Raw genomic sequence first — 21112 nt, 5'->3', positions numbered from 1 at the left:
GCTGAAAATGTGCTTAGAATTGTATAAAAATTATTAATTCTGAAATTAATCAACTAATGTAAAAATAATCTGAGGCTTTGACAAAAGTGACGAATTAGATTAAATATGAAACATGTGAGATGTGAGTTTGATGTGCGAATCTTGTGGTCAACCAGAGAGAAGGAAAGAAACTGCATGAAAGTTGAGTTTGTTGTGATGACATTAAAAAAGGAAGTAAACTGAAATCCTATTTTAGTCTGATGTGACTCCACCCACTGGGAACATTGTATTTAAACCCTCTTGAAGCTGAAACTGTTCAGTCAACAAGGAATAGATCTGGAAAAACTTCAAGACTCCACAGGTTCTATCCACCAGGTTGCAGGTGAGTCAGTTTGTTCTAGTTTATTGTTGATCAGTTTTTATTCTGACTCTTTTTACTGTTTAAGATGAAAATGAAAATATTTAACAGCTTGATAATAATTAGTGTTGTTGATATGTTACAACCTGTAAAAATGGTAAAAATCTGGTTTCTTTTGTTTCACCAAAGATTTAAAATAATAAATTGACTTTCTGGTTTCTGACAGACATTTAGAGAATCTGTTTCTGAACCACAAACAATAATAGAAACAAAGATTTTATATCATTTTCTGCTGAATGGTGGAGATTTTAATTCGACTCAAGCTGAATAATGAACCTGAACTGCAAACATGAGTTCAATCTGGAGAGAGAAAAGCAGCAGTTAGAAAGTTTAGTTGACCTGAAGTTCTTTGGCTCTCAGACCAGCAGAAGACGTGCATGTTGAGAATCACCGTGATCTTGGATGATCGGCTCCAAGTAGTTCACTTCTTTGGGGCGAAGCTCAAGTAACATTTACCTGTTTCTTGGCGCCGCTCACTTGCAGAGGCGTGGCCTCATTTACCATCCTTCCTCTGACTGAGGAGGGATGGTAAATGATGATGCTGATTGGCTGAAGAGAGTCTCCCAGCTTGAATTTACGCCTTGGCTTACATTAGTTAAAGAAGAAATCAGGTTAAATGTATTTGTGACATTAATTGCTTAGTGCAGTGAGAATTCGTTCATTTTAGATGAAAAAGGTTTTGACAACCAGAAAGTTTTGTTTTCTTAATTCAGCTCGAAATTAATATGAATCAGTTTCTGTAATCAGAATCTTTCTGCACTTTGAACGTTTAAGTAATAAAAAATAACAGCTGAGAATCAGCAAAGATTTAAAATAAACATTGATTAAGTTTCTACACTTTTACTAGTTTTTAGATGTGCTGTCTAAAAAGCCCATCTAAGGAAAAGTTCTGTGATTTAGTTTGTGCTATAATCTCTGTTGGAGTTCAATCATCTTGTCTCTGAGCTCCAGCAGGTCCATTAACCAGTTTCAGAACCCGATCAGAACCACTGAGTGTAAATGACCTTGAGAATAATGAGATTTAGTTAAAATAAAAACAGGTTTTAATGCAGAAAATGATCAAATGTTATAATGTGATACAGATGGAACAGATACAGAGTTTGATTCTCCGTCCAGCGCTGCACCACACTGAGCTCAGCTTATGAATGACACCAAGAGAGACGAAGAATGAAGGACGAGTTTAACTTTCATTTCTCTCTGCAAACTGTTTCCTCCTTAAAGGAGTCCAACCAGATTCAGTCTGTTTATGTCTGACTGATGGGAGTCACACATAAACATGGTTATGCAGCTGCAGCTTGTGATTGTCAGCAGATAAGAGAATAAAAGAGGAAAACAAAGAGGCTGCAGCAGCACTAGGATGCAAACATGGGACTGCAGTTCTGTTCAGTTGTCTTTATTGAAGTGTTTCTGAAAACATCAAATAAACTCAAATTAAATATTTGACTCTGCAAAATGATGAAAATAACCAAAATAATTTCCTAAATAACAGTTTTACCTGAACTCAGTGATCAGATATGAAGTCTCTCCATATGAATGATGACAAAATGAGAGAAAAAACTAAAGTTTTCTCAATAATTTTGTGCAGATTTTCTGTTCACTAGTTCAATGTAGATATAAAACATGTTTATATTTCTATTTAACAGTAAAATGAGAAAACTAAATTATTTTATTAAGTTTTCAGATTTCACTGACCCATGATGTTGTTGTTGTTGTTTTTGTCTTCAGACTGATTTTACTAAGAAGCTTCAAAAACCTGAAACATCCTGGTGTTTTTCTGCTGCTGCATTGATTGTCACCACAAGGTGGCAGTAGAGATCTGTTTAAAACAATATTTTCTCTGTTTTGTTTTTCAGTATTAAAAACAACTTTTCTACCATCTTGATGAAAAACGACAGAAAGTTTATGAACCAGCTGATCAACATCTGATGATCTTCATCATTTCACTGATGTTATTCCAAGCCAGATGATGTCCAGCATCCTGCTGCTCCTCATCCTCAGCTCATGTCTCTGTGGTCAGTCTCCATCTTGTCTTTGTGACAGAAAGCTCTCTAGATGGAGCTGAAAGACTCCCATGTTCCAGTTCTCAGTGTGTCTGCTCCTCTCTTTCCCTCTCTGTCTCCTCAGCAGCAACATTTGTAGTGAAATGTGACACAGAGCAGCTATCAGGCAGAGGAGAAGCAGAACATCACTCTGGAGTGGACCTTCACCACCAAGACTCAGGAAACCTGGAGGAAATCGTTCATCTACTGCAGCTTGTTGAGCCATGAAAAAGAACGAGTTCTCTATCTGGTCCATGAAGGAGTTGAGATTCCAGATTCTCAGCATGAACAGTTTTCAGGACGAGTCCAGATTGACAAAGACGTGCTCAGAGAAGGACGAATCAGACTCCATGTGTCCAGACTGAGGACTGAAGACTCTGGTCGGTATCTGTGTGAAGTGAAAACTAAAGATGGATTCAACTCTGGAAGATGTCGACTCAACGTTACTGGTGAGAAGAAACCATTAATATGTAAACAAATATTTTTAGAAACTTTAATAAATTCTGATTCCTGTATTGATGAACCAACATCTTCATCTTCTCCATGAATCCTCCTGGATCTCAGTTTCCATCAAATATTAATAAATATTTCTGATTTCTCTCCCAGCAGCTGCTGATCAGATCCAAACTCAGAGACCAAGATTGACTCCAGAACCAGAGAGACGAGGAAGGATTGGCCTCTTCATCATCATTATTATCATCATCAGTGTGGGACTGATAGCAGCAGCTCTGATTGGACTTTTCTATTGGGTTTTAGTGAAATATTTTCTGCCAGGAGAAAGAAACTTTTATGTTGATGATGAAGAGTTAGAGAGTTTCGATGACTTCTCAATAGATTTCATCTCACTTTAATCAAAAGTTACAGATTGTTGATCTGTAGCATTAAACTCTTTTCTCTGATGTTTATTTAAATGAAGGATTTTAAAACTGAAACAATTTCATTAGATAGAAAATAATATAATATTATTTATTGTTAAGTTCAGTTTTTCAGGTTTTATCTGATTTTCTTCCTTCTGTTCATGAACCAGCAGCAGAGTGATGTTCTGGTTCTGGTTCTGACCCGCTGGCTGCTGGAGACAGACATTCTGGACTCAACCAGAACCAGAACCAGAACCTGGAACCAGAACCAGAACCTGAAACCAGAACCAGAACCAGAGCCCTGATCTTAGATGCTTTAAGCTGCAGCAGCTGATGAACCAGTGAAGTTCTGGATCTGCTCCACTGGTTCTGGTTCTGAAGGTTCTGCTGTAAATAAATCCAGATTTCTTCCCTCATGTTGTCAGAACCTGATTCTCTGCAGAACCTTTTAACATCCAACATGAGCTGCAGCCGTTTGGACCTCAGCAGAACCAGTCCAGCTGCTGGATCTGACATCAGACCAGTTCTACCATCAAGGGTTCTACTGGAGCGCCACCTGGTGGTGGAGTTAGGAACTGTGAGCTTATAGAGCTGAAGGTCTGAGTGATGGACCGACTGGATCCGTTCAGTTTGATTTGTTCTGTTTTTATACTTTTTCACTATCAGTGTTAATCCTAATTGTAATTTTAATTTGTGTATTAAAATGATAAAATTATTAATTCTCCTGTTTTTCTCTTCTATATAAACATTAACACACAGAAGCTTTTATAAATATAATATTAGTATGTAGATGTTATAATTACAAGTCAAACATGTATTATACAGACTGTCAGCCCATATCATGCCAGCACCACCTCTGTGTTTCAAGAGTAAAAACTGTTGAAATAATCATTTCTATCTGTTTTCATGGATTTATCATAAATGAGTAAAAATATTATAATCACAACTTTTTCAAAACTTAGAAACTAAAATTTTCCAGCTGCTCTGAGATTTCTACAGACTGCATGTAGAAATTAACCTTTAAAACTCCACATGTTCACACAGACAGACGTTTGCAATCAGTTTATTGATTTACTGACATTAAAGTTACAGAAAAACATGAAGGAAATATTTTCAGTTTGGGAATATTTTGAATTTGTCATATAGATCAGATGTGATTATATAGATAATGATGACTTGTCCTATTTTTTAACCCTGAACGTTTTCTTCTAGCAAATGAACTGGAACATGAGAATAAATGACAGAAAGAGAAAATGTTTCATTCAATATGAGAGCAAAGCTGCTGGTTTGATGCTGTTTTCACATCAGTGATCAATAAAGTTTAATGAGAGAATCTGGAGATTTAAAGTCGTTGGATTGAACCACCAAAAATTATATAGAATAATTAAACCATTCAGGTCAACATTTGATTCTAATGAATATTTTATATGTTTTAACAGCCAGAAATGACAATTTGTTTGTTTCTGTTCATTTTTATGAAGCCAGTTGTGCATCAGGCCAGCAGATCGTCATCATGTTGAAAACTCAGTTTAAAGATTTAAAGATGAGATTCTTGATTTAGAAACTTTCATCGTCTCAAATTCATTCAGCATTTTTATTTGTTCTGCTGCTTTGAACTGAAACTGAACATCAATGCAGCTGTCGTCATTTCAGTGACTTGAAACAACATCATCAATAATTATTGTCTCAATATTACAGAAAAAGACAAAGAACTGTAACATCTGCAGTTCAGATCTTCAAACTGAGGCTGAACTAAAAATCTTATTTACGGCTGTGTTTCCAGTTTGGGTCATTTTCCAGTTTCTGACCACAAGGGGCAGCAGTATTCTTTACCAAAATGATCATCATGCATCTTTGCATTTCTGGCATTTTGAGTTTTCTTCCACAAAACACCATTTCCCACAATGCACTTCTCCTCTATGACCACTTTAACAGCTTAAAGCCATTCAGACGTGATCTAGTTTTCTGTTTGAGGCCAAAGAGACTCAGAGTTTCTTTGGCCTCAAACCTCTGAACTGAAGGATGAGCCATACATGGTCCGCCATGTTTCCTGCTTTACAGCCATGGAAACCGGTTAATACCTTTTCCTCCATGGAGGAAGCTTATTCAAGGATTCAGTTTGTTGCTTATTGACACTTTGTTGATTGATGTCTCTCAAAATTAGACGAATCACATCACAGTTAAACATCAGTAACATCTGACCTTGTTCCATGCATAGCATTTAAGTAAACAAGCTTATTTAAAATAAGACCTCAGTCTACATTCCTACATCCGAGCCGTCGAGGTAGCTAGTTCAGGGATTTGGTGTCTGGCTCAACGACACCACAACCTGTGACATGGCCGTAAATCGTCCCACCAACCTTTTGGCCAAAGGAAGATCGACGGTCGGCCATGTTTATGCGCTACTTCTATGAGGTAGAAACTGTTTTCTCAGTGTAATATTTCCCTCCCGTGATTCCACTGATAGCAGCACCGTTTCTGTAGCGCTTTCGGCAAAGTGCATTTGTAACAAACCAAAATATTTCCAGAACAAGTTCTGCTCATTCTCCAGAACTCAGTTTCTGGAAACCATAAAACACACAGCAGCTGGAGCTCCAAGTCCAATAGGGACTGAAGACGGGGCAATCTTTGGGGAGGTCATAAGGTCATAAGGTCATAAGGCCTCCTCTAACACAAAATCGGGTCATGATAAAAAAAAAATAAAAAAAATATTGGGAGTGATTCTGATTGTGGATTTTTGGTGAATCTATGTCCTGGAGTTTGATGAGCTGAACCTGAAACCTGAACCAGCAGCAGAGTGGAGGGCGAGTCGTCCTGCTGCCAGCAGGAACAAACCCAAACCAACATAAGTCCAAACCTCCCGCGATCACCAGCTCTTGGGTTTCCTCCTGAGTCTGAGGAATGGAAGCTGCAAAGAAAGAATCAAGAATAAATCAGTAGCTGCGTCTCCATTGATGTTAAAACTCTGTAAAATGAAATTATGAAAGAAAATTTGCTTCATGGAAACAACCCGATTTTGGAAAAACGCATTTAAGAAGAAGAAGAAGAATTTTCTGTGTCTTAACATTTGACTCATTCATGTTTTTAATGACTTATTGCATGAATAAAATTATTCACATGTGATTTTAATTGTATTTCTTATTTAATGGAAACACTGTATCTGTAAAATATTTTCTTTTTTTTAATCTTTTTCATTTATGAAATATCAAAGACAGTTTGTAATAAACATTTGTAATGAAAATGCAGCTTTTCAGACCCAAAAATAAAGTGGAAAACATAAAAAAGACCAGAAAATAAAGATTAAACCATTTTTATCAGTAAAAACTCACCTCTGACTACAAGCTCCCAGTCTCTATGGTCTCTTCTTCCGTCAATGACGACGTAGCACCGGTACCGACCCGCATCGCTGAGCCTCACTTCAGCCAGGAGACACCGGATCCCTCCATTCCTGACCAGCTGGGGGTCACAGTGCAGTCGACCTTTGAACTCATCATCTGTGAACGTCTTATCTCTGCTGTCGAACCGATAAATCCTCCTCAGCGGCTCCATGCTCATCAGATCGACGTAGAGCCAGTCAGGCGGCGTGGCGTTCGGATCCGGACGGATCCATTTCAGCGTGACGTTGGAGTTCTCCTCGGCCTCGTAGACGTCCAGAGTTTCATTCACGGTGGGCAGAGATTTTCCTGCAGGAGTCAGAAAGAGACAGAAGCAAGAAATCACAACACGAATCCTCAGAAACACTTTGATGAAGTAGTTCTGATAATCTGATGCATCATCACACCTCCAAATATCCAGGATTTGATGTTTCAGACGCTGACAGACAATTTAAAACATTTTCTCACGAAGCTTCAGGTAAAAGTTTATTTAACGGCTCAGATGAAAAGTTGTGATCAAAACACTGACAGGAAATAGATCCAGTGATATCAGATCTGCTAATTATTCCTAGAAACCTGAGACGTCCTTCATGCTCTGAGTTAAAGTTCAGTTTCAAACATTCAGTCATATTTCTCACCCAGAGCAGCAGAACTCAGAATCAGAACCAGGAGAGACGAGGAGGTCCGGTTCAGCATTGATGCTCTGTTAGAAATAATAAAACACATTAATTATAGACATTATTTCTACAAGTTATCACATGCAGAGACCAAAACATTTTACTCCAATAGCAGTAGCACTACTTCAACATATTTATACTCCAGTCAGAATAAAATAATGTTGGTAAAAAGTTACTGATCAAATTATCAATCATTTAATATTTAAAATTACATAATCAGAAAACCAAAATATTAGGTTTTGAGGAATTTTTGATATTTTAAGGAAAAAATGACAATAATTTATTTAAGCAACAACAAAATAACTAAATTAGGATTTTTTTTTCCAAATCAGTTTCTTTCCATAAAAAACTTATAAAACTTGAACAAAAACTGCAGGTTTGTGTTTAATTCTTGGTTAAAACATGTTTGGTTTTTATTCAGTGGGTCGAAAATCCAGAAATTTGACTCAAGTTAGAAAAACATCATAATAAAAAAAACTCAAGTAAAAGTAAAAAGTAATAAAAACAACTAAAGGTACATTTGTTCTAAAAAGTTACTCAAGTTAATGTAACTGAGTAAATGTAACTAGTTACTATTGATCTCTGATCACGTGATGATTACAGAGGATCATCATTTCAATATGGCGTCCAGATGAAACACAAAATGGAGGAAATAAAATGTTTCACTTTGATCAGATCTGCAGACGCTTAATTAGCTTAAAGTTTAGTTTTAGTTTAAAAGTCATGCAGAAAACAGAGAGAAGTTTTAATTATGATAAAACTGTTAAAAACATGTTTGATCAAAGTGAAACTAAACATCTTAGTTCACTGAGTGTTTCTCTAATGATCGCTGTTACAGAAACTGACGTTTTTCTGCAAACATGACGCAGAGAAAATATGCATTTATATCAAATATTTAATAACTAAAAGTTGAAATGACCTTTGAACCAAAACCTTCATGCAAAAAGCAGCGCAGTCATGAACAATAGGCCCTTGGTTCAGTTTGATTTCAAGCCAGAAGTGGTAAAGAACTTGGCTTTACATCACTGATAAAACACGCCTCTACCAAAGATATGACTCATCAGCCACGACTTGAGGCTGTTATTTCAACACCATGCGGTCATATAACGGTAGGGGCGCTGTAATGTCTGAATGAACAGAGGAGGTCCAGCCTTTACTCGTATCTCTTTATTGTTGTGCTGTTTTTGGTTACCACAGAGAAGGGCTTACCAAAAACCATTCTCTCGTCGTGGTGAATACTAGTGAAGGGCAGATGAGGCCTCATTGGGTGTGTGGCACATTTCCCAAACTGTGTTGAAACTGTGTTGCTCAATGGCGACATCTGCTGGATTTAAATAGTAATTGCAGGCAACATCAATAAAGACTGGAAACAGACTGAACAAGGTTCATTCACACATTTTTATTTAGAAACATCAGCTGCGTTAACATCTTTGGGCCAATTGCCAAGAAAACAAAACAACAAAAAAAAAAACTGAGTTGTATTTTTTATTATTTTTTAACTGTTTGCAAATCAGCCGAGATGAATGCTGCAGTTTCTTCCTTCTGACGTATTTCTATCTTTAAAAATTGAAAGTGCAATTAGATCATAAATTCATCAAATCAGACAATATTCCTTCATCGGAGAAGCGACACATTAATAGTTTCTGGTCCTTTTTATGAAACTTGAATATAATGCCATTATTCACTTTAAAGCATTTTCATTTTGCCCAAAAGCTTTAGGGAATTTTCTCTTGCTTTTGCTGGTCCATATTGGCTGTATGGATTTTCCTTCTTGACCTCAAACCGGTTAAAAAAGTAAATATAGTTGCGTAAAGCGTAATATAGTAAGAGGTTCAAGAATGGACAATTTGAACCTTTTGGTATTAAAAATGATTTTTTTAGGACAACATTTAGTGCAATTTTATACAACAACGTGATGTTGTATAATCACGTTGTTGTATACATTTAATCTACAATAGAAATAAAAGTTAATCCATGTAAAACTAATTAAAGTATTCTTCAGAAAGAAATTGGAATAACCCGACAGAAGAATGATCAATAGTGGAAACGAGAACGGAATAATAATTGACCTTATTCTCCGTGATAAGATCAAAATGATCAAACGGGAGAAAACTTCCTCTTCCTCGATTGATCATTTTCATTGACAAGCCAAACAACACAAACTATCTCCATCCAACAAAACCCACCAACATGTCGATACATTTTCTGTTTATAAATACAATTTGGCGCCTTCACAACCAAACGACACAGCAATTGTATCGGTCACGTGGTTTTCCTTAAAGAGATACGCGCGCCGACACGGGGCCTTGTTTGCTCGGCGCATGCGCGCGGGTTTCAGTGTCGTCAGACTCATCACTATGAACCTGCTTCTTAGTACAAGAAGGACAGAAAATACAAGGTTTGTAAGCCTTAAGTTTTTCTTTCAGTAAGATCAGTGCTGAAAATGAGAAAAATAAATAGCACAGAAAATGCGGCCAACATGAAGAAAAAAAAAGCCGTTACGATTTCTCTACTTCACACACTATAGGTGCATCAACTGGTCATTATACAAAAGAAAAAAGAATTGGGAGGGAAATGCAGCTTATTTGGCATCTGAAGAGGGAGAGCTTTAGTAAACTTGGTGATTAATGGGAGAAGTGAAACATGTGCATCTATTGGTGGAGATGAACAAACTCAGGCAAATCGGCTACCGACTTTGTTGCAGTCGATCAGTAGGTTGGGTCTAAACATTTGTTTCTCTCTCTCACTTTTTTGTAACGAGTAACTAAACCACACATTGAAAATGAAGCGGAGCAATTAAGTTCTGAAATGTAGTGAAGTAAAGTGAAAGTTATCAAAAATTTTCATATGAAAGTTACTTTGTTTCTATACAACACTGATAACGAGAATGTTTAAATAATAAATTAGAGCTCTAATTTACTATTTCCATAAAACATTAAATATGGCTTGTACTTTAAGGCTCTGTTTCAAGTCCAGTTGAATCCAAAATGCTTCACTCTGCATTCAGTCATTCATCCATTCATACTCATCCATTCATACTGATGGTGACCAATACTGGATAACAGCCTCTGCTGCCCTGCAGCAATTTGGCAGCAGCTGCTGTGGGTCGATGCCACTGGCAGGTAAGGCAGGTGAAGTGCCTTGCTCAAGGACACTAAGAAAGAGGCAGATTTGAACCAACAACATGTTAATTTCAGGACAAACTCCTAACACTGTTGTCACCACTGGTTTCTCTAAACACATGAAGTGAAACAGAATAAATCCATCTGAGTAACAGAATAACAGATCATTGTTTCTGTATCAAATATTTCAGTATTTGATACATTTCAAATACTGAAATGTATCAGTATTTCAAACCCCTAAAGATTGCCTAGATCGTCAACTTAATGCTTTAAGATTGATAGCAAAGTAGTTTCCAACACTGGAAGAAACAGCTGCATATAAAAACTTCAAGTAAGTCTTATTATAAGACATAAAACCCCATTATGATGTGTCTGTAGAAAGGTATTGAGAACATGAATCTGAAGCAAAGCAATAAACGACTCAAAGTCATTATTAAAATATGTCAAACAGAAAAAGTTCAGACAAAAATGTTCTTGGTCAAAATGTTTGGTTTCTTCTTCTCATTTTCTTCCTAAACTAAATAACTATCAGTCCCACAGTGATGATGATGATGATGATGATGATGATGGTCCTTCCTCGTCTCTCTGGTTCTGGTCTCCTTTTCTATGTATAGCAGAAAGATTATGTTTGAATGATGAATGTTAAAAAGCATCAACATCTCAGATGTTTTTCATTCAAACTAAATAAATTCATCAATTTCACTTTGAAAATTGATGACTGTCATAAAATGGAGGAATGAGGTAAATAATGTGGGTGAGAGGTTCAGTCTTTCTCATTTCAGAGATAACAAGGACTGGCTTTGATCATCTCTAAACTTAAATGTTTTTAGGAGAATTTAAAGTTTGATCAAAATGCAGAGGTTCTTATCCACCCATTAGTGTCTTCATGCATCGTTACTGCAATGCTCTGCTTTCTGGTTACTGAGGAAAAGTTTTATGGATCTGCAGACGGTTCAAAACGTGGCTGCTTGCATTTTACCAAAACCAGGAAATATGCTCACATTTCTACTTCTGTAATCTTTTCACCGGTTGCTTCAGGTTCAAACAGACTTTAACGTTTTGCTGCTCATTTATAAGACTGAAAGTTTTCTGATCTGCAGCTTTATGTCCTACTGCATGTCCTCCCATCTTAAGACACTGACCTTTTAAAAAGTCCTAAAACCAGAGGAAAACATCTGGAGAGAATGTTTTTTCCTTTTGTGCCTCATCATCATGTCTGCTTTCAAGACATCAGACAATCATGTTTTTGAATGATTCTAAGTTAAAGTCACATTTGTTCCCTCTGATTTATGTGTATTAATTTTATACTGTATTTTTTAACTGTTTAATCTGATTTGTTTTGAGCTCCTTATTGTTTAGCATTTTGAATAATGTTGTCATAATAACTTGTTGTATAAAGTTTGACTTTTTACATATTTAATGTGACAACAGCAGTTTAACAGAGTCTCGGACAAACGAACAACTTACAACTAGAAGTTTTTAAAAAATTTAAAAAACTACCCAGCAAGTCATAATAAAATATATAAATATTGGGTTATTCATGTAATAAGAGCATTAAAAATAAGATTCACTGACAGAAATTAAATAAAAACCTTTTGAAGGCACAAGCTGGAAATCAAATCTGTCAACTTTTGAATGAATTAAAAAAAACTTTTCAAGACAAATAATTTATCAAAAGCTGAGTAAGAAACTAAACTACAGAAACATCTTTGGACTTGAGATGTTCTTTAACTTACATGATTCTTACATCGTTTATTTTAATCTAAAAAACGATTATTAAATCTTTTAGCTAATATGAACGGCTTCCTTCTAGGTTTATATTATTATTATTTACAGTTATATACATGTAACAGTTTTCATACCAAATTGTTGAAGAGACTTTAGATCAAGTGAAAGATTCACTTTGGTTTTGTTTTCCTTGATCCTGTAAAGGTTTTCCTTCAGCTTCATCGTCTAGATTGACATTTTCTCTATGATCTATAAAACACAAAACATTTCATTAATAACATCATCTGATTGTTTGATTTCCCAAAGTTACATTATTATTAAGATGACTTGAATAAAAACAGAATTTTGTCATTTTTAGTTTTTATAAAGTACAGTACAAAATAAATTTAAGCATTAAAGTTTTGACTTTTTCTAAAATTATTTTTCTCTTATTTGTTTCCAGATGTTTGTTGACAAAAATAAAACAATCCAGAAACCAAAGCATATTACAATAAAATGTAAACATGGTCATATTAAACTGAATATTTAATGTATATTCAGATGTCAGATTAAAAGAATATAACTTTAATGAAGGTAGAAGAAATGTCTCTCATTAAGCTCTAATTATAATCTTAAACATGATTTATTAGCTATCAGCTTCTCTGTTGAAGAAAACACAACAAAGAAGAGAAAATCTGAGTTATGTGCAGTAAATAATAGTTTAATTTGTAGCATTTTATGAATGAATGTTGTTGTTTTCTGGCTGTTTCTCTTTAGTGCGTCTGGATCCACAGGTTGGACCCTCTGGTCTAAACCTTCATATCCTGTTCAGGTCAGTGGGAATACTGGTGAGCCATGATGAACCCAGTCAGGTCACCAGTTCATTGCTGCTACATCAATGATCTAATATCTAGTCAGTCACATTCAGTCACTAACAAGGAAGTTCAGCTTCCTGGTTTGATGCTCAGCTGTGATGTTCAGTGACTGCAGCAACACAAACACATTCATACATCTATATGAAGTAACTGCTTAGTTTATCACTGAGCAGGAAAATAAAACAGGAAATAATTAACATAAGTTATTAATCTGGAATTGATCCATTTCCATACCTCCATCATTTCTCTCTGGTTCATGTTGAGAGTTTTTGCTCCAACATGGAAAAACTGTAAACAGTGAATATTTATCTTAACACACAATATAAATGAGGCGACAATATTTAATTCTCCTTATCAGTTTTTAACTGGTACAAATAATTAATCAACCTGATCAGACAGAAAGGCTACAATAAACAACAAAGACCAAAAGAGAAAAAAGGAAACTAATAATGGTTTAGTTTCTTGTTTTCTTTTCTTTTCTCATCAAAGATCAATAGATATTGATAAATATGTGAAACTTTTCTTATTCATGTTTATCAAGAGTTTTACTTCTATTTAGCTTCAGATCAGTTTTTGCAAATGATAGAAAATAAATTGGTATTTTCTATCAATTGGAAATTTGCATGTATGGAGATAATTATTAATTTAACAAAATCCTGCATGACTTAAAAAGACAAAGACTGACTTTGTTCACCTCTGTAGTGACGTAGAACACGCTGGATTTGAGATCGCTTGATTATGATGACGACGATGATGATGACGGTGAAGAAGAAGATGAGTGCAACAACAACAACACCAATAACTCCAGGACGTCCTGTTACAAGAAAGAAAAATGTTTTTAACAATCCGCTTTTGAATATTTTGAATTAGATTTTTTCTCTTTTTGTTTTATTAATGAGATCAAAGTTGTGAATAAACAGTCACCTCATCATTCATCATTTACTGCACCTCTCTCACACACACACACACACACACACGCACGCACGCACACACACGCACACACACACCCCCACACACACACACACACACACACACAGGTCTTCAGGTTTTATCTGCCCAGCTGAACATCAACATGTTATAACAGGAAAAGCCTGAAGATGAATATTCAACCCAATGAGCCTCAATGGCTGCAGGTAACAAAGAAAGTCTGAAACTGAGTCAGAGGGCCACTAACCACTGGTTACCTAGTTAAACATATTTACCTCCAGTATCAGTCGAGTCGCCTTCATCTGTTGAATAATTACATTAAGAGTTATAGACATTAATATATTTTTCTAGTTTGTCTTAATGATCTTAATTTTATATAACTCACCAAGTATTAGAGTAACGTTTCCCTTCCTGACTTGACTTTGCAGTTTGGGAACAAAGCAAATATAATTCCCTTCATCCTCCTTGGTTACTTTGGTCAATTTGAGGGAAATGTTGCCTTTTTTAAACTCATCAGGGAACATGAAGGTTCGGTTAATGTACTTTGGATCTGAAGCTCCATCATCTTTAGTTTGGCTGCGTTGCACATGGATTATTTCATCCTTGAATCTCCATTCGATTGTCAGTATGTTCACGTCTAATGGAGGCTCCAGATGACATGGCAGAATGACGTCGTCTCCAACCTTTGCATGAATCAAATCATGACCAATAACCTTCACTGGAACTGGAAGAATAAACAAAGATAATGATAAATAAACACTAATATTCCTGTTTGTTGTTCAGATAACATTCATACTTATTCTCCTGTAGGATCTTTACAATTGTGAAACAATGAATCTATCCCATTAATAGAGGTTTTTCAAAATAAATGTTTTTTTTAATTTGTTATAAATGTAAATCCAATCATTTTTTATTTACTTCTGTAAAATTACTGATGTTTAACTCAAGAAAAATAAAACCAGATATTTTACTGGAGAAAATAGTCAGGACTCCCTTTAACAGTCTTTTAGTTGATTTGGTTTTACTATATTGAAAACTCACCAAACTTGGCAGACGCATCAAACCTTCTGGAAATTTACATATTTTAAGATTGTCACAAAAATCCCAACAGAAACGGTGCAAGAGCGCCACCTAATGTTGCTGCTTTCAATATGTTCAGAAACCCATGACTTGGTCAAGAGTCGAGGTGATTTCCAGTAACATTGTGATCTTAATTTATTTTATTCCTTGCTGAAGAAATCCAGCTACTTCTAATTGTTATGTCTGTAGAGAAACTGTCTGTCCATGGGGGGAAACTTTGCATCAGTTCAGGACATGAATGAATATCATCAGATTCAGATTATAATAACTGCAGCAGGTCACTAAACCAAACCAGCCTGGACTGGAGGCTCTGATGCACAGCAGGTTTTGATGCCACTACATTTTATTTGTTGGGAAACATTGAATGAAATGTATCATCTGCTGTTTATTGTCTTCCAGCTGAGCATTTGGTTGTGGAGCGATATTTGCTTACAGATGAACATAGAAGTGCTGCATGTTTTGCTCTCAGTAGAAAATCCACTGAACCCTTTACTTTCATCAGCCTGTGGAAATGTGTTGTTACATCAGTCCAGTCCTTTACATGGCCGTACTCAGGATGAATCTAAAGGGGCCAGTGGCCCCATAGACTGGAACTGGCCCAAGTACTGAAGATACTAAATATGTTTCTACTGATGATATAAGCTGGCAGAGAAACTGTAGATAATTTATCCCTTGTACCAATTTAACTTTTATCTTCACAGTTTCACTTTAATAATGAAATAAAATTAAGATGTTGCACTTTTGGCTTCAGAAGAATTATGATAGAATCAGTTTTCATCTATTAGATCAGCTGAATTCACAACTCTGTGCTGAGGTCGACCTTCTGACCTCTAGAGCTTAGAGATGTGATCAAACATGAGCTTTAATAAAGAGAAGCTAAAACATTTCACTAATAAATAGTTTCATTTATGCTCAATAAAGACATAAAAAGTTAATAGAAAGTAAAATAAACCCCAAATAACTCACCAGTAACGTTGAGTCGACATCTTCCAGAGTTGAATCCATCTTCAGTTTTCACGTCACACAGATACAGACCAGAGTCTTCAGTCCTCAGTCTGGACACATGGAGTCTGATTCGTCCTTCTCTGAGGACGTCTTTGTCGCTCTGGACTCGTCCTGAAAACTGATCATCCTGAGACTCTGGAATCTCAACTCCTTCATTAACCTCATAGAGAACTAGTTCTTTATCAGAAGTCTCTAAGCTGCAGATAATGAACAGATTCTTCCAGGTTCCCTGAGTCTTGGTGGTGAAGGTCCACTCCAGAGTGATGTTCTGCTTCTCCTCTGCCTGATAGCTGCTCTGTGTCACATTCACTACAAATGTTGCTGCTGAGGAGACAGAGAGGGAAAGAGAGGAGCAGACACACTGAGAACTGGAACATGGGAGTCTTTCAGCTCCATCTAGAGAGCTTTCTGTCACAAAGACAAGATGGAGACTGACCACAGAGACATGAGCTGAGGATGAGGAGCAGCAGGATGCTGGACATCATCTTTAACAAAAACTGCAGGTTTGTGTTTAATTCTTGGTTAAAACATGTTTGGTTTTTATTCAGTGGGTAGAAAATCCAGAAATTTGATTCAAGTTAGAAAAACGTCATAATAAAAAAACTCAAGTAAAAGTAAAAAGTAATAAAAACAACTAAAGGTACATTTGTTCTAAAAAGTTACTCAAGTTAATGTAACTGAGTAAATGTAACTAGTTACTATTGATCTCTGATCACATGATATTTATAAATGAACATCATTTCTATATGGCGTCCAGATGAAACACAAAATGGAGGAAAATAAAAAGTGAAACATTTTATTTTTCTCCATTTCACTCCGTTTCACTTTGATCTGCAGACGCTTAATTAGCTTAAAGTTTAGTTTTAGTTTAAAAGTCATGCAGAAATCTGAGCGAAGTTTTAATTATTAAAAAATTAACACATTTTTATGTTAATTTTAACACGAGAAACAAATTAGATGTTTTGTTTCTTAAACTTAAACTGAAACTAAACATCTTTGTTAACGGAGTGTTTCTGAATCATCGCTGCTACACAGAAACAGATGTTTTTCTGCAAACATGACGCAGAGAAAATAATTAATATACAGCAAATATTTAATAATTAAAAGTTGAAATGACCTTTGCACCGAAACCTTCATGCAATAAGATTGTACGAACTCAGGGAGGTGAACACACCACAGGCGCCATCTTACATTAAACCGACAGCAAGAAAACAATAGGCCTTGGCAGCGCTTAGCTGTTCTTTGCTAACTAACCTGTTTCTGTTGATGCAGATCCACATGTAAGGAAAAGAACCGAGATAATCAAGGCAGCGATCATCATGACGTAGAACTTGACTTTAAGTCAGATTGATTTGTTCTTTCTTCTTTTCTATTATGGCGGATCGCAAGCAACTTTAAGGTGCATAGAGCTGTTGTCCGAAATTCGGTTCCGCTGTCGGGAGCACACATTACAGCCAGAGGCGGATGTGACCATTTTCACGTCACTTCCGATCGATTTCTTGGTAAAACTCATATAATCATGTCAAGGTTGTAACATTCAGTTTAATTGGCAGCTGTTGTTTAAAAAATTGTAAAATAAATAAATAAACGAGGTCTTGCTGTTTTGTGTCATTTTAAACACCAAGAGAATCGCTCTTTTCCAACTTCTCTCACGTAAGCATGACAGAAATAAAAGTCAGGCACCAAACACAGTTTTCCCAACACGTAGCGTGTATGTAAAGATTTTTGAGAATTTGGAAACAGTTGTTCTTTATTCCCCAAGGTTATGGGGTAAGGAGAGGAAAGAATGGATAATTCAGCAGCCTGAAATAATCTGTTCCCCCTCCATAATATGGGAACAACTCAAATTACCAGCAAGTTTTTTTCTCTGTTTATTCCTCTCATGATCAACAATAAATCCTGTGATTTTGGTGGCATTTGCTCCTTATTTGCCAGAGTTATGACGGGGAATCATATATTTTAGGTGACTTATCATACCTTTATAAAATCGTTTTAAGGATTGCTTATCCGCTCCCCAGTCACTGCCAGTCAAGCATCTCAAAATATTTAAGATTTTCTTACATTTATCTACAACTTTTTGAATATGTACATTCTGTGGTGGGATGGTGTTTGCATGGCATGTTTTGTTTATCAATTTATTTCTTTTGGAATGATTTAAATTGTTCTTATTTTCACAGAATCCCCTTCCAGGGACCAAGTAGTACGCCTGAAACGTGTTTTTAAAAAGAGAAGTGTTTTAAAGAAATTGTTCAATAAACTATTGTATATAGTTTATTAAACAGTGTTCTGGTGAGTCCTATAAATAAAAGAAACCCCGCCCCTTGGTCGGGCCACAATTCCATTTTAGTTTTTCATCAAACCATAATCCTAAAAATTTTATACACTTTACTTGCTCTCATTCTTGATTATATCATTTTAATTTTACTTCCTTGTTTATTTTTTTCTGAGTAAATATCATTACTCTTGCTTTTTCAACTGAAAACTTTCTCATTTTCTCCAATGATTCTTTTCTCCAACACATTTTTTTTACATATTCTCCACATTTAGAGCCTTATTGTTTTGTTCTTTATTTTTACAAACTACCAATAGGTTTCTATCTCTCAAAATCTTCACCATTTCAACATCTCCAATTTTCTTTTTTATTTCTCTTGACACCACAATGGGGCTGATATTATCTTGTCCTTCCTCTTTCTTAAGTTTTAATATTATTTTAAATTCCTCCCACACAACTTTCCTCCTAACTATCCTTTCTTCCTCTGAGCTACTTCCTTCCAGTTCTCGTTTACGTCCTTGAATATCACCAATTCCCTTTCCTTCATCTATTTTATTTCTTCCATGTCCTCTCCCTCTTCCTCTCCCCACTGACATCCACCCATCAAAGTCCATGTCTTCCTCATCTCCTATCTCCATTACCAACCGAACCATTCACATTCCAGTTTATGCTCAAACCGCCTTTTCCAATTACGATGTTATTTGTTTTTCTCCCCCATCGACTCCCTCCACTTTCGAAAAGAGCCTTTGAATCGTCTTCCCGCCACCTCACTGCCACCTCACTCCGTCACTTCCTCACATGCTTTCTTCTAAACTTGACTTGTCAGCCCCGACTTGAGGCCCTTTGATATTTCAACACCAGCCATGAACAGCAGGGGGCGCCATCACACAGGAGCAACAGATTCACCAAAGTCATTAAACCCACAGCATCATGACTTTCCTTTACTGACGAACAACAAACTGATCTGTCACCAAAAGGGTTTTTGCGCAGGTTAGGAAACTTTACTGAATTTTACATCAATGTGTGAATTATAGAAATGTTATAATAAGATATAATTTACCAACATAATTTTATTCCTTAATGTTCTGGATCAGATCAGGTTGATTAGAGACAGATTTATTTTCTTCTATCAAAAAATACATTAAATGTATTAAATTAAACCTGAAGGTAAAAATCAACACAGTAACTAATAGTTATTTATAAAACCTGATGTATTAATTAAATATTACAGAGGAGAAACAGAGAACTCACATGTCTTGTGGCTGAAGCTTCTGACACAGAAAGAGAAACTGCTTTTGGTTCTCATAGCTGAAAGCCACGCCTCATAACCATGGTTGGTAACCGCTCATGCAGATTCAGCAGGTTTACTGCTCAACGTGGTGAAGTTCATGCATAAAACCCCCTCATCCTGTCTGTCTTACTGCATGTATTTGTTAAACATTTCCAACCTACAAAAGCTGTAGGTTGTAGTTGTTTAAGTACAACTCAAACTCAACAGTTGAGTTTGACTTGATGAACCTTTAAAGTGGCCAAAGTGACACACATCATTTATTAAAGGCACCAATTGAACCAAAAACATTTAAAATATGAAACTAAAGCAAATATTTCCTCCAAAAAGAAAATAATATGTTATTAGATCAATCATAAACAGGTGTTTTAAGCACAAATGTGAGGTTTCCTAAAGGTTTGTACATTTCTCTGCACTCAGTTCTTGGCTGAGCCTCTTCTGGTATAAATTACTGCATCAATGCATCGTGACACGGAGGAGATCAGCCTGTGGGTGATGGAAACACTTTACTACATGTTGGAACTTCTTCTGCAATGACCTTTTGTTCCTTTCCTCCTCATGACAAAAACATCGTAAATAAGATGTGGATTATAACCTGTAGAATAATATAAATATTTGCTTTGCTGCTTTTTTCTTGGTTTTGCATCAGTCTGTAGAAATACTTGGCTGTAGAGGTTCATTACTTCCTCTTTTTTTTCTAAACTATTCAAATTATAGATCTGATGATGATTTTTATCCAGAGTTTGTTCTGAGTTTTTATCTTGTGTTGTTTATCCAGCCTCTGCAGCATCAGGTCTTTACATATTTTACAGTTTGTAGCTTCTTATGATAAAGATAAAATAAAGCTGCTGTAAACATCCTCCTGTTATGCATAACCTGGACCTGAAGTCAGAAACAAACAGACCTTTCTCCCACAACATGTCAACGTGTTTCTTTAAACAGGTTTTTACTTTTTATTACTGGAAATATTTTACTTAAGTCACTGTACAGCACTTTAAAAGCACTTTATTTAGCACTTTAAGCATAGATTTGTACATCGATAACTATTTGGACACAAGGAGTTTTAACTGTATTTATTGAGTATTTTTAGTGGTTAGTTAGCATGCAGCCTTTTGAGTAGTTTACTGAAGCATGAACCAGATCCATGCTTCAGTAGTTTACTGAGAAGTCAGTAAACTTCTGAGAAATCCCATGCCTTTTGCTCTGCACTTTGTTCAGGGCTCAGCTCTGAGAAATAAGGTCATTTTCTTTGAAGGGAGGATGATGGTAACTCAGAGCAGAGAGCTGCTCTACCCAACAGCATCTCTCTGCTGAGCAGAAATGTTGTGTTCATACAGAAACAGTTCATGTTTATGCATAAACTGTTTAGTGTGGAGGAGCTGAGACTCACCTGTCTTTTTCTCCAGGTTGTTTGGACAAAAGCTTCAATGGGGTCCAGACACCATTTATAGGTTCATGTGAGGCCATGGAAAAAAGGAGGAGGGGGATTGTT

At 36.0% G+C, this 21112-nt stretch overlaps 1 protein-coding gene and 2 long non-coding RNA genes across 5 annotated transcripts in view; 1 reads left to right on the top strand and 2 right to left on the bottom strand.

Moving 5' to 3' along the window:
- Positions 1–17446, bottom strand: part of LOC129356137 (V-set and immunoglobulin domain-containing protein 1-like) — a gene marked incomplete at its 3' end in the record, with an annotated part of 37119 nt that extends 19673 nt beyond the window's left edge. The window contains exons 1-3 of the mRNA XM_055025739.1: positions 17315–17446; positions 16022–16384; positions 14361–14699 (exon numbers count right to left, since the gene is read on the bottom strand). Of these exons, the coding sequence (XP_054881714.1) occupies positions 14361–14699; positions 16022–16384; positions 17315–17381 (769 nt within the window). The remainder of the gene's footprint in view (positions 1–14360; positions 14700–16021; positions 16385–17314) is intronic.
- On the top strand, positions 287–2882 carry LOC129356132 (uncharacterized). Its single transcript, XR_008605375.1, has 3 exons — positions 287–361; positions 2251–2409; positions 2522–2882. It is a non-coding gene; the product is annotated as an uncharacterized LOC129356132 (long non-coding RNA).
- LOC129356125 (uncharacterized) lies at positions 9654–13857 on the bottom strand. 3 transcript variants are annotated; one of them, XR_008605363.1, is made up of 4 exons: positions 13734–13857; positions 13283–13336; positions 12329–12443; positions 9654–11070 (listed from the first exon to the last, which is right to left on the bottom strand). It is a non-coding gene; the product is annotated as an uncharacterized LOC129356125 (long non-coding RNA). The 3 variants fall into 3 exon arrangements; XR_008605364.1 differs by having other exon boundaries at positions 13743–13857; XR_008605362.1 differs by lacking the exon at positions 13283–13336 and having other exon boundaries at positions 13734–13856.
- Positions 17447–21112: the final 3666 nt, after the last annotated feature.

The sequence above is a fragment of the Poeciliopsis prolifica genome, unplaced genomic scaffold, assembly GCF_027474105.1.
Source record: "Poeciliopsis prolifica strain line A6 unplaced genomic scaffold, Auburn_PproV2 SCAFFOLD157, whole genome shotgun sequence".
Taxonomy (NCBI): Eukaryota; Metazoa; Chordata; class Actinopteri; order Cyprinodontiformes; family Poeciliidae; genus Poeciliopsis; species Poeciliopsis prolifica.
This window is presented reverse-complemented; position numbering and strand designations above follow the sequence as displayed.